Below are 14,363 nucleotides of genomic sequence, written 5' to 3' on the forward strand. Positions count from 1 at the left end.
TTATACAAATTTCAAAGCTGGAGTGGGAGATGGTAGGCCAGCTCCAGCATGGTCCCTCATATTACAACATTTGTGAGGCAGCATGGTGAAATCAGGCGCTCGTCAAAATAGTGAAATTGAAGAAACTAGCATTTCCCTGCCAGATTGGCAGTTTTTATTGAATTTCTATTTTTTGGCTTTACACCAATGTTATCCAATTAAGAACACACTTCTGGGTGGATTTTACTGAAAAATGTTGATTAAAGACGCAAATAATGTAAGTTTTCAGTTTTCATGGACTATCAAGCTATGGAAATAATTAGACTTTGGCGGCCATTTTCTTGCTAATTCTACCTTTGAAACCAGGCAACCCAACCTTCTTCAATCTCAAATATCTCAACTTCTATTCAAGATAGATGGGTATTTTTTTTGGACAGATAGCAAGGCAACTGAACAAGCTTTATGATTATACCAATAATTCCACATGCACAAAAGTTGATGAGTGCCTGTTTCCACCGCGTCGTGACATATTTGTTTTCTGGCATCTGTGTTGTACATTATCACATGAAAATTGGAAAAGTAATTTGGCACCATGCACTGCACCTTCTTAACCTGGAGATACAAATTTTCAGTGTAGCAGAAAGCCTACCCTCTCTGAAATAAGTTTGTGGAAGACACAGAAATCTGTCGTTCTTACTCCAACAGGAACTGTGTCATTTTTACCACTATAAAAGTCTTTTTGTTTGAATGTGAGAAAGTGGAAGCGCATCCACTCGATAACAACTGTTTAGCACTGGTAGAAAGCAAGACAGTCAGAAACAAAAGAGGAGTAGTTTAAGACCTATCCGTGGTACTATCCAACTACCTGATTGTTCGAATTGAAGGAAAGCACATTGACTCTGTAGTAGTCATTTGGTGTTAGGGAAAGAGAGATGGAGAAGAACAGAGGAGGGATAGTTTAAAAGATTAAATTGCCAGTTATGCCTTCCAGACAATCTTTAAAAAAAAAAGATTTGTATTCACCTTTGTATTCCATAATCGTACTCTTAGCTCATGTTATGTACATGGTGATGTGGCTAATGTGAGAGAGGAAAAAAAATCAATTGTTGATGATCATGTATGCTTTCAAATGGCTAGTGTGTGTAAGTGTGGTGGTGTGATGTGCATTCATATTTTGCGCTGCAGTGATGCTTAATGGTAGGTTGTTGCAGGATGTAATTGGTAAGGCTTTCTTCTTTTATTTCACAGCCTTGTTTCTGTCTATTTTTCTTCCTTTATCCTTGCACGATATGACTGTTATTGTATCAGTGAACGTCTCTTTTCTGAATGAAAGAAGACAAACTGATGCGTAATGTCTTTTTCTGATTAGACTCCAGAACATTTGTTTTGTTTGTTGAAGGTGTGTTATTGATACTGAGCCCTAAGTACAACCCTGGTTTTTTTTGTTTTTTCTTCTTCAGATCTGACACAGAGGAGACCACTCTCACTAGAACTCGCAATAATTTACTGGACAGCGACGAGGAAACCTTCCGGTAGTGGACATCCTCGATATGCGAGTTGGATGTGTCTGTGTGTATGTGTTCTTCTGTTACTCTGCTGTTGTTGGACACAAGTGTGTATGATGTTGTGTGTGTGTGTTTGTGTGCGTTGCATGCCTTCCATGCTGCTGTGTCAGAGCTGAGTCGTGTGTTGGAGGAGACTGTGTGCTTCACTATTGATGTGTTTTGGGAGAGACAAGGATCATGGTTAGTGCCAATGATGTGACTTCATCAAAGACGAAATCTTTTATTCACATGCCTCATAGTCTTTACTAGGGAAGACACACACACCCTCCCCCGCGAGTATTTTTTGTTCTCTAACTTAAGAGTTTCAGTTTTGAATGATGTCCTGGCTCAAGATTTTGACATGTTGGGTCATGTGCACACTGTGTTAGTGAACACATCCTGTCCGAGGGTGGCACTTAGAAAAGTGACTAGGGTTGCAGGGTTGAATGTTTACCAGAGTATGTAAGGCTTTTCTTGAAGAGTAATGTTTATATTGATATACCATTCAATCCCCAGGTAAAGATATTCACTGAAAGTGCTACAGAGTATTAGAAATTTTCCTTTAGAAGTAACAGTTTGTTAAACATCACTGAATCCCTCAGTCATGACTTTCATTTGCTCTCTAGGTAAGTGCTTTTCTATACAGCAGATGGCTTGAGCTGTCTTTGAAAACCCATGTCTAAATTGAGGGATAAGGTCCAAAACTTTTTAAAAAAAATTTTTTCCTTATTACTACCGGATTCCAGTAGATCTACATGTGCACTTGTTGAAGCAAAACAAAAATTTGTTTTAATGTTTTAACTTTGGAAGTTTTTTGGGGGTATTTAAAGTTTGCTTACATGAACATATGAAATGATCAAATTGGCATGCAAGCAAGCTGATAGGCTACATTGTTTTGGTATGAAGCTGAAACTATTGTGCATCAGAAATAGTTGATGTATTAAAGAAATTTTGCAGAATACGAGGTTTATTAGAAAGTTCAAATATATATACAGAAAGTTTAAACGGCTATTATAAGATTAGGTCCATTGCTCCCCTTTCATTTTTCAGTATTTTCCTTAGTTTTTATGTTGCCCATCATGTTTGTTTGTTTTTTTAAAACAACAGAAGTTTTATTAGTTGTTTCACTTTGCAGAGTATCGTTTAAATCAAGATACTGTGTTAATGATTATGATAATTGCATTTACACAGGGCATATTCATTCTATTACAGCATGCTCTATGCACTTTATAACTATTATTACTCCAGCAGACCCTAAAACACTCAGAAACATTCTCGGCTTACTATGAACATGGCGTCTGAATTGTCTAATGTATATCATTGTCAACCTGTTGATATTGGTTCAATGAATACATAATGTGGTAGTAGTATGCATAATATTAAGTTATTTTGGTTTAATTGTGCTCATATGTCCTTATGCAGTTACGAGCGCCGTAAAACCCTCTACTAATGATAATGGTTTGATGATAGCATCAACAAATTGTTTTGCTGTAAACTGACAAAATGCCTTCTTTTTTTTTCATTTTGGCGCCAAGTTTTTAAACATTTGTTAAATCGAAAGCGTGGTCAGCTACCCTACTTATGTTTTAAAAAATCAAAGTGAAACAGATTAGTTTTTTAATAAATAAGAATTCAGATTTCAGAAGAACGCTATTTTTTAATGGTTATGGGGACAAAAGGCGTCTTTATCTCAAAACTGCTGTGAATTTTTTTTGAAAAGGCGTTTTGTCAGCTTACAGCAGTGTAGGTCATTGAAGTTGTTCTGAGACCATGAATGGGCTGTGCCAACTTTTTCGTGCAATAAGAGGTGTAAGTAGTGATGTTTTATAGCTGAGTGATATCCATGTCAGCTCCTTGGCCATGCTCTTGTGATGTTTGGGGGGTTTTTTCTCTTGATATTTCTACATTTTACATACTTGCTTTATAAGTATAAGATACAATAACTATTTACTATACCATGTTTTTCATTCCCACTAAGAATCAGTACCATTGTTCCCATCACACTTGTTCTGTTAAAGTGGTTGGGGGGGGGGGGGGGGCAGTTTGTAGAAAGTACAGGTACAGTTACGCGCAGATAACACAATTGCAGGAAACTCGAAATCATGAAGAATAGGTAGTACAATTTTCCATTCCCCAACTGATTTCTCATAATTTTTGGTAATCTTTTAGTCAGAATTATGGATATGTCAAATGCATTTGTGTCATGACGCGGTGGGATCAGGTGCTCGTCAATTTTTGGGCGTGTGGAGTTATTGGTATCATCTAAAAGCTTGTTCATTCGTCTATCTTTCAATAAAAAAATCTCCGTCTTTCTTGAAATGGAAGTCGAGATATTTGCTATTGAAGGAGGTAAAATTGGTGAGAAAATGGGCGCCAAAGTTTGGTGAATTACATAGCTTTGAGAGTGCTTAGAACCTGAAAATGTACATCTTGTGTGCCTTTAATCAATGTTTTTCAGTAAAATCCATGCAGAAATGTGTTTTTAAATTGACATAAAAAGTGTTGAGCCAAAAAGCAAAGACTTGATTAAAATTATCCAAACGCGGAAAAATACCAGTATCTTCAATTTCATTATTTTGACGAGCGCCTGGTTTTACTGCAATGTCTCACATTTATCAGTTCCTGAAATGCACAAGTTATCCATGCCCGACTGTAGATTGTTTGATGAGAGTGAAAGCAATTAGCTTTCTTATTTTGGTCTTCTTGACAGTAGAGTAGCGGGCACTACTGTTTGCTAAATGAAACAATAAAAATGCTGCTTGACTTGAAGTGAATTTTAAAAGATCTAAGTCATCAATATTGTGTTCTTGTTTTGTTTTTTGTTGTTGTTTTTTTGAGTGGGAGGGTGGGATTGTTTTGTTGGTTCTTTTTTAAAAACACATCTTCTGTACATTTCGGGCGAGCTGATACATGCAGAAATATAGTGTTGTTCATGCATGCAAAGCTGCTTTTTCCCTGAGTTGTTCCCTAGCTTCTTGTTTGTGAGAATTTTCTGTTGATGAGCACATGGATTAACCATTTTTTCTTTGTTTGTCTTTACTTTTAGTTTTGGTTCTAAACGTTTTTTGAAAATGAGTTCTATCTGTGTTGCTTCATTTAAATGGATCTGCATAGAATAGAGATAAACGAGGTACTTTTCCAGAAATTTTTAATTTTAAAAAAATGGTTGTTCTCTAACAACCAAAGTGTGAGCTTCGCTGTTCACAGGTTCACACTCACAACTAAAGGAAAACTGCTGTGGTATCAGTGGTATTTTTGTCCCCAATATTCAATAATATTTCACAAATTGGAACGACACTTTTTTTTGTCTTTATAATTTTTTATCATATTTCCATCTCTACATTCCGGGATCTTTAATGTACTCCACTGATTTTTTCGTCTTTTGCCTTCTTCTGGATTACTTTTCTGTGTCACAAAAATAATCAGCTTTATATTGTCATCCAAGAGAAAATTTGATTAAAGGAGTGTCAATGTTGGAGCCATGATGTAAAATAAAAGGATGGTTTGTAAGGCAGTGACACTTTTCCACTTTAAGGTTCAAAAGAGAATATGTACCGTATATATGGTTTGGTAACATTTCTAGGTGACAACGCATTTTTGGGTTTTGTGTTTTGTTTTATGACCTGGAAGAAAAACATAAGTTTTTGTTAAAATCCTTTGACAGTTTTATGTGCAATGCATGCTTGTATTGCACAAATATTTTTTTATCCTCCTTTTGTTTTACTTCAAAGATTTTGTTTGTTCCATTATTATAATTTTGTGTTACCTAGAGCTCTATGTATATAATATGTTTCTGACTTAGAAGAGCAATATGGCTTGTAATAAAAAAAAGTTGTGAATTGGATTCCGGGCCGTGTCGGCTAGAAGTAGTAGAATGTTGTATCCTTAGAAAAAATAGTTTACCTTATTTTCCTCAGTTTACCCCCCTGCAAATGGGTGTTTAGAAATCAGCAGAGTCAGAATATTATTAATATGTTAATGTTACTGGTATGAGCCTAAGAAGCTGCATCGGTGTATGTCCACTGAGGGACCAAAATAGTGACTTTGGATGAGCAAGCGAGTTATCCTGAAGTCGTATAAGCCTTCAGGGAGGTATATATGACAAGAAATAAACACTTTCACTCTTTTAAACTATACGTTGTCATAGGTCCATAGCTTTCTGTAAATAGATATTTAAATTTTTTAAAATTTATACAGTCAAATCTGTCCTAGACGACAATCCATAGTTGAGGTGAAAAGTGGTCATCTTAGACAGATGTCCCTTTTACACAAATGCAAGGTTGGAAATGTTTATTTTTACAGGCAATTGTCTTGGATAGGTGGTCGCTAGAGCAGGTTTGACTGTTATCTCATGACCGTTTGAGTTCCTTTGCCTTTAGCTCATCATATTTTGTGTGACGCATTGTTGTAGAGTGACCTGGCCAGTAAGTGATATTTACTTTTTGTACCATTTCTTCTTTCTGTCCCTTCTTTCTTTTTTTTTGTTGCTGACCTAGTGCCAAGTTGAAATCTTGTGAACGCTGAGACCAAAAAGTATTGCTTGTTTCCTATTGAGTTTTTTGTTTGAATGACAGTTGTTGTTACCTTTCTACTGTCAACGTCATTTAATATTGTTGCCTGGAAAATTAGGGTCAAATTAGGCTAAAACAGCACCTGGACATGGATGGCTGGTGCCTCTATAGGCTAAATAAATCATTGATGGTCTGGTCTGTCAAAATGTTGAGAAAAAAATGAAAATCGAGTATATTGTAGAATTTGACATGGCGCATCTATTGATCCGTGTCTCATTCCCCTTCTTAAGATAATGAAGAATTCAGACAAATTAAATATATTGTTTTGACATAATGTTCTGCTCGAATTAAAACTAAATTTTTACTTTTCCTGAAAACCTCATATTCTGACATATGACATTGATGAACGATCGGGATGATGTTCTTGACATCACCTTGTCTTTCTTTTACGTTCATAGTCTAGAAAGATTCAAAATTTTTCAATGTCTATGTGATGCCTTTAGAAGGGAACATTCCTGTCTTCATATACTTCATTTTCAAAATATGATAGGAAATGTGATAAGTTTGGTTATTGTAACCTCAGCAAGATGTATGTGAGTATTTGGAGTTTGTTTGGGGTTGTTTGTTTGTTTTTTTTGCTTTGAATGAGTGATTGACTTTCTACGCACAATTTTTTTTTTAGATGAAGACGATTGGTAATCCTAGTGCAGAGATGTTTGACTTTTCATCATGTATGGAACATTCCAATCAGTTGTCGGAGTGGTTTGATCTCTTTTTGAACAAAGTTTTCTTAAACAATTATAATATTGTGATGTGATGACACAAAGCTATTAATTTGCAAATAAATTGTCTCAGTCTCATGACGTATTCATATTTATATATATATATATTTCTCCATCCAATTTGTGAAAAAGATGCTCTTCTACTTTTAGCTTTTATAATGGATAAGCTCAAAACTGCCACAATATTTTAGAGTCTGTTGGAGGATTTTGCGAACTGAAAAAAAGTCATTAAAAAGCAGCTGGTGTTAATTAATATTTGATACAGATGCATAAATGTCAGACTTGAGCAGTTATTTATCCTCAGTTTTTTATCTCGAAATTTAAACATTCAAAACTGTTTTATGCTTGTTCCCTTGTTTAACTAAGTTCCAATCCAATGAGTTCTATATATACATTTATGGTTTTATTCAATATACCTCATTTTGGTATCCTTTGTAAATATAGTGATTAGAGAACAAGAAAACTGCAAGATTTCACAACAAAGTCATTCAATCATTTTTGCTAATCATCAGATTCTGTGTTTGTGTTACCCCAAAAAGTTTGTTGGGACTGGATTAGGTGAAATTGAGGGACAGGAGCGATGGGACAGGTTGGTTTTTTTTTTTTTTTTTTTTTTTTTTTTTTTTTTTTGCTCGTTTTTGTTATGGGTTTTTTGGGGTAAGCAGACATGTTGAAGAGCATTTATATCATGTTTTTGTTGGATACAGACTGCATTGAAATTTTCTTCTTTTTTTTTTCAAATCTGCATTATCTCTAGGTTCCTCTGATTTTCTGTTTTATGTCACGTTTATATGCATGTCACACTTTTTTTAACCCTCGGAACTTGTATTTTAGATTGGTTGTGTAATCTGTAGCGATTACTTTCATGAGTGGTGTAAATTGTAATGTGTGCTGATGATTTAAGGGACCATATAAGTATGCCCTGCTCAGGTTAAAGATATTGCCTACACATGCATGCATACACGCACTTGCATTCACATACACACAAACTAACACACACATGCAGACTCACACACACATGATATATTTTAAAGGTATGTGCACATTCTATTGTTGTTGACGTTGAAGCGTTCTTCTATGTTGACCAGGAAGCCTCCATGATCGAGGTCCCCCCCCCCCCCCTCTCCATGTTACAAAAGTATTGTCTGTTCTGAAGGCTTTCAATGCCTTGTTTGTTTGCTTCTTTCTCTTGTCTTACTTGAGCAATACTTTTGTGATGTGATATACATAAAGTAAATGCGATAAACTATGAAATCCACTCCACATGATAATCAATTTTTTAAAATGATTTTATTCTTCTTTTTTAAAAAAATCAATTTGTTAAAAGTTTACATGTGTACTCAGTTGTGTTTTTTTTTACTTATGTCCTGTTTCTATATAATTTTTCAATCTCCTGCATAACACTAGCAGTGTTGATCTAATCTTTATGACTAGCAACTGCTTGAAATGGGTTGAAATCGAAACAATCAGCCCTGTGAAAAAGTTTAACTTTGGATTCTTTTTGTATACTGTATACATTCATTATATTCATTGCTTTATTATTTTCACTTGTTTGTATATATATTTAATGCAGAGATGTGTTGAAGAAGGTGTGTGCGTTGGGCTGGGGGTGGAGGAGGTGTTCACTTTTCCAGCAACAATTTAATTAAACTAAAACGATTCTGACTTTATATGGGCCCATGGTGCATAGTGGGTGGTTTTTTATGTGTTTTTTTTTATTCATACTTTTCATAGGGCTTTTAGAGATCATAGTTTAAGATTTGGTCTTATGAGTCTATAGGTAAAGATATTTGTAGGTGAGTTACGTTTGCAAGAACATGTATAGTCAAAATTGTCCAAGACGCCCACCCATTGTTGAGGACAAACATGGTTGTCTTAGACAGGTGGACGTCTTGGACGATGTCATGAATAATATAATATATGTGTAACGACGTCGTAGAATCAGGCGCTCGTCAATTTTTTGGCATAGGGGGTTATTGGTATCTCCTTAAAGCTTGTTCATTTGTCTTGTTTTCGCTGAAAAAACAACCCATCTATCTTCAATAGAAGTGGAGATATTTTGGATTGAAGGAGGTGGGTTTCACCTGGTTTCGGATGTAAAACTAGCGAGCAAATGGCCGCCAAAGTTTGGTGAATTCCAAAGCTGGAGGATCCATGGAAACTGTAAATTTACTTTTTTAGTGCCATTAATCTACGCTTTTCTGTAAAATCCACACAAGAATTTGTTTTTAAATGTACATGTATATAAGGTGTGAAGCCAAAAAACAAAAATTTCAATAAAAATTGCCAAGTGGGAAGAAAAATGCTGTTTTCTTCCCTTTCAATATTTTGACGAGCGCCTGGTTTCACCACGATGCCTCACATTATAAAGAAGAAACTCAAGATTTGATGAGGGAATGTGGAAGGTACTTGTTTGTAGCTGTACAGGTGATTGTCGTTTACAGGTGGCCATTAGTACATGTGCAGGTCTGACTGTACTGTGCATTACTCTGTTATGGGCTTGGCTTATGTCTGGGGAATGTGTTGCAAACTGCTTACTCAGCATTTCTTTCTCCTGGTTTTTATCTGTTGTTAAATGCCACTTCTTCTAATATTTCTTGCTATTGTGCAAATAAATAATTTGGGGGGGGGTTACCTTTTTGTATAAATTGATGAGACTGTTGGTTGTTAGCAAAGATCTGTGGACACTGAGAGAGGGATCTGTGACTTCGTTGTTGTCTAAGACGTGCTAAACTTGTACTCTTTTCACTTTTTTCTTTTCTTCTCATTCTGATCATTTTACTGAAAAGTGTATGCTGTGTTAGCCTATACCCCACTCTACCAGGGTTTGCTCTGACACTGCAGGGTGAAAAAACAGCTGGCTTTTGATACAATCTCCGTTGTGTTGGTGGGGATGTGAAGTATTCAGCAGGTGGTTGGCAGGTGCTCTGGTGTGGTTTGCTTCTTCTTTCTTATCAAACATCTATTCTCGTTATCTTTCCTCCTTTCTTTTTTTGTGTTTGTTACTCTCATGTTACTCCTCTAATTAGTCGAATCTTCTGCATTTATATGACCTTATTGTTTTGCAAGTGCAGTAAAACTCTTACTAAAAATTTTTAAAGAAACATTTACAATCTGTGGCATGCATATTTTGTGTAGTGGTAGAATACCTCTTGTGAGTGTCCACTCTCAGATGAGCATAAACATGAGGTGCGGGCGGTTGGTGGGTGCTGTGGTGTGGTTTGGTCCTTCTTTCCGATCTAATATCTATCATTTTTGTTTTCCCTTCTTCTTTTTTATGTTTGTTACTCTCTTGTAACACCTCTAATCGTCTGGCACTCATATGACCTTATGGAGTTGCGAGCGCCGTAAAACTTCTACTAAAACTAAAACATGAGGTGCAACTCTTGGTGTAGGCTACTCCTGGGTTTTTCATCTCTCCCCTCTATACTCTATTTGTCTTTTTCTCTTCTCTTACTCTTACTGTTGGGCCCAGTGGTTTGCCTTTGAAATGACTTGTTTGTGTGACATCATGTCAGGTAGGGTGTTTTACTTGTACAAACACGGAAGAAGAGTTGCCCAAACTTTATAGATTTTTTAATTTTTTTTAACGGAAAGCCAAAGCATTATTATTATAATTATATTTTTGTCCTCTCAGTTTTCACCGCTTTTTTGTCGTATTGGGCGGATGGAAGTCGGAGGGTACGTCAGATAACTTTTCGTCCTGCTTCACCCGTTACTTGTCCATTGTTTGTTTTTATTTATGTCTCTATCACTTGAGTCATGCATTTCATTTTAAGTTCAGATACAGTGGAGTTCAATTAAATCAAACATGGCCAATCTGAAAGAAATGAAAAGAGCAGGTTGATATAATTTTCATCTCGCATTTATAATGGTATAAAGTAGAAAGCTAGTGAGCTTTTCTTATTTATACTCCTCAGCACAAACTGAAAAATCTGTTTCTGTTTTTTTGCTTGATTTTCTTTTTATTTATCCCATCCTTTCTTAAAATCTTTCAGGGTTGTTTTTGCTCTCTAATCAACCACACCAAAAGCATTTCTTTTAAAACAATTTTCGATGTGTTATTATGTTATCAGACTCGCATCTCAGACGGATTTTAAAATGTTATAGTTATAAATGTATTTATTCTAATTTATTCACATGAAGCTAATTCGTGAGCTGTCTGGATGATGATCTGATTTCTGCAAGTTTACAGGTTGTGGGCAGGGTAATGAATGTATCGTCGCCTTTAGAAGACTTGATTTATTTCGTTAAAGAAGTTATTTTTACTTTTCTCATTTTACTTTGCAGACCCCGGTTTGGATAGATTATTATATTATTATTAGGCTTGGATCTATATATATATATATATATATATAATTTATATCAGTTGGTTGTGCAGTAAGACTTCAAAAATTTGTTTCTTGTTTTCAGATATTATATTTGCATGGGTTGTTAAAACATTGTTAGGTTTGTTTTGTCACTCAAAACTGGAATTGTCCCAGCCACTCTGACTCATGGGACATCCTGCTGATGTTTATGAACTTACAACAGGGTGTGCTAGTAGTATTACCTCAGTTTACATCTACTTGGAACACAGTGTGGATGACCTTGCATTGAATCCTCAACAGGGTGTTCTTGAATTTGGGTTGTTTGGAGAGATTTCTAGACTCTCCTTCCACCCATTTGGCTCAGTTGTATCATGGAGGTAGACACGGTATTAGGGGGTCCTGCTTTTTTAAGAAGTTCTTAATGATGATAATGATGATGAATCTTTTAGGGGCTTTGAACCTTTATAGTACTGTACCATGAACTTACAATAGATTTATATTTTTACCTCTTCTCTGTAAACTGTAAGACTGAGTTATGGGCCTATTAACTTGTACATCCCTGTTTATCTCTCTCTGACACTCTTTTTAGGCATTAAATGTCTGCGGTGTAATGGTTAGGTTCTCCACCTTACACATGCAAAGGATCTAATATTTGTAAAGAGTTTGATTCCCACCTAGCAAAGATGTTTTATCAATATATATCCCCCTGTCTTTTCACTGGAGGTTATAGTTATACCACATGACCCTGTTCGACACTTGATAGGATTGAAATTGCCTGCCTTCTAGTACATTATGTTGGTGACAGGGATGTAAAACCATTTGTGTTTTTTAAAGTGCAATAATTTTTGTTCTTGGGAAAGGCTCCTTTAACTTTCAGTTAAAAAAGAAAGCTCCTTGACACAAGAACAGTCTTAGGCCTTTAGTGCAGGAAAAACAAGAAAGACAAACAGAACAGGGTAGGTAGAGAAAGAAGAACAGTCTACCAGAAGCACCTAGCCTACCAACCGCCTGCAAGGGCTGTTACATTCAGGGGATGACAGGAGTGTGGAGAGTGTGAACTGTGGTGTAAGTGCAAATGAAAGTGAGTGTTCTCGTAACAAATATTTTCGTAACTAGTGATGTGATTTTGGTGATGATTGCTTCTTAGCTCATTAATTTGTAATGTGATCTCTTTCCCTTTTGGAGTGCTGTCCTCATTATTATTATTATTATTATTATTATTATTATTTATTATGGTTTTGAAAATATGTGTGTCCTACCTGAGCTCAGGAGGTTACACTTGGTCTTGTTTTGTCTTGGAGTCTGTACAGTGTAATTCCATGTACACAATAAAAAAAGACGGATTAAATCTAGCCAGGGTTGTTGTTTCTCATTAAATTTTATTCTTACACTTAATTTATATAGTGTATCCATGTTCAACAGTTTGCTTTAACTTTATGTAACTTCATGCGTTACACTTACAACTACAGTTTAACTCAAACTTGTGGGTGGCTGGCGGGTGCTCTGGTGTGGTTTGTTTCTTCTTTCCTATCAAACATCTATCGTCCTTATCTCCCCTGCATCTTTTTAATTGTTTAATTACTCTCTTGTAACAGCTCTAATCTTCTGGCGCTCATATAACCTTATGCAGTTGCGAGCGCCATAAAACCTCTACTAAAACTTTTTTAAAACTCAAACTTGCTCAATCAGCCACCTCTTCAAGACAATCAGTGGAGTGGTTGGCGGGTGCTCTGGTGCGTTTTGCTCTCCTTCTTTCCTATCACAATCTGTACTTATCTCTCCTTCTTTTTTGTGTATGAGTGTATGTTAGTCTCTTGTAACACATAATCTATTCTTCGGCACGTGTATGACGTTATTGTGTTGCAAGTGCCGTAAAACTCGTACTAGTACTAAAACTAAACAAGACAATATCTGTACAAACAGTTACTTTCCACTCTCCACCTCCCCCCCCCCCCCCAAAAAAAAAGAGACAACAATTTTTCTCTTCAAAAAAGGGTGGCTGTATTAGATCATTTCGACTGCAATATAATTTTATTTTACCCCAGCAGACAATGAAGCTGGTAGCTGTGATGTTTAAGGTTACAATTTTATTCAGTATCCTGTATACTGGATGATTTAAAAGCACATAAAGAGGTCCAACTCTCTACTTGTCACATTTAAGTTATACCTTTTTTGCGCTTGCTTGGGCGGGTGGTTGGTGAGTGCTCTGGTGTGGTTTGTAGCTTCTTTTTTTTAACAAATGTCTATCATCCTTCACATCTCTCCCCCTCCTTTTCTTTGTATGTTATTCTTAGTAACAGTACCGTAGGTCAAGGTCAGGGGGGGGTTTTGGTAAGTATTTTACAGCGGTCCCAGCAGCATAAGGTCATATGAGCACGTGGGCACATTAAACATTTTCAGTTGGTAGGGAGAAAAAAACATATTTTCCTTCAGTCACTGCCTTTTGTGAAATCTTTGAAAACATTGGGACCAAACAAAGAGAACACACTGATGCCTGAGTTCGATTTCCAAGCGGGGAGAATTTTCATCGAGTACCGTAAGTCTTTTTGCAGGGACTGTGTACCCCTCTCAGCTCAGATTGGCCCCCGACAGGTAACATTGAAGCCTGCCCCCTAAATTACCAAAACTATGTCAATGGAGGCATAAAACATCTACATTAATAAAAAGAACGTTCATTATTAAATAGAGTAAATGAAGCAATAGTTTCAAATAATCTGTATGGTATACATTTTGTAGATTTATTATAAATTTCACCTCATGTTCATTTACAGTGGAAACCATATATAACAGGCCCAGTAATAACAGGGATCCGATAATAACAGGGATTTTTAAAATCCCCGTTTTTTCCTACTCTTTATCTCTATTAAAAGTTATCGGCAATAACAGGGCCTCATCGCAGCCCAACCGGTTATAGCAGGGACAAAGGCTCGTTACAATGTGTAAAAAGTAAGAGAGAGAGAGAGAGAGAGAGAGAGAGAGTAACGCAAAGATGGAGCAAGCCCACACAAGCCATGCCACTGCAAGCACACGCAGCGTGTGAAGCGAGAGAGGGCTGCGGTGTGCTGCAGACCTCCATCTAGCCCGAAACCTAGCAACACACATGCGTAATGTGTCACCAACGATGTCAAGGGCAAGAGAAAATGCCTTTCAATTGACAAAAAATACGAAATAACCCAGGCTGTTGACAAAAAGCAAGCTCACCTGGCAGAGATTTATCGTCAATTCGACATTCCACTA

At 36.3% G+C, this 14,363-nt stretch overlaps 1 protein-coding gene across 3 annotated transcripts in view; it reads left to right on the forward strand.

Annotated features, from left to right (window-relative positions):
- Window positions 1–6,254, forward strand: part of LOC101850171 (transmembrane protein 181) — a 39,208-nt gene extending 32,954 nt beyond the window's left edge. For all 3 annotated transcript variants that reach the window (XM_035969912.1, XM_005098834.3, XM_005098835.3), the window contains one exon: window positions 1,440–6,254. In XM_035969912.1, the coding sequence (XP_035825805.1) occupies window positions 1,440–1,515 (76 nt within the window). In that variant the 3' untranslated portion in view covers window positions 1,516–6,254. The remainder of the gene's footprint in view (window positions 1–1,439) is intronic.
- Window positions 6,255–14,363: the final 8,109 nt, after the last annotated feature.

This window comes from Aplysia californica, unplaced genomic scaffold (genome assembly GCF_000002075.1).
Source record: "Aplysia californica isolate F4 #8 unplaced genomic scaffold, AplCal3.0 scaffold00194, whole genome shotgun sequence".
Classification (NCBI taxonomy): domain Eukaryota; kingdom Metazoa; phylum Mollusca; class Gastropoda; order Aplysiida; family Aplysiidae; genus Aplysia; species Aplysia californica.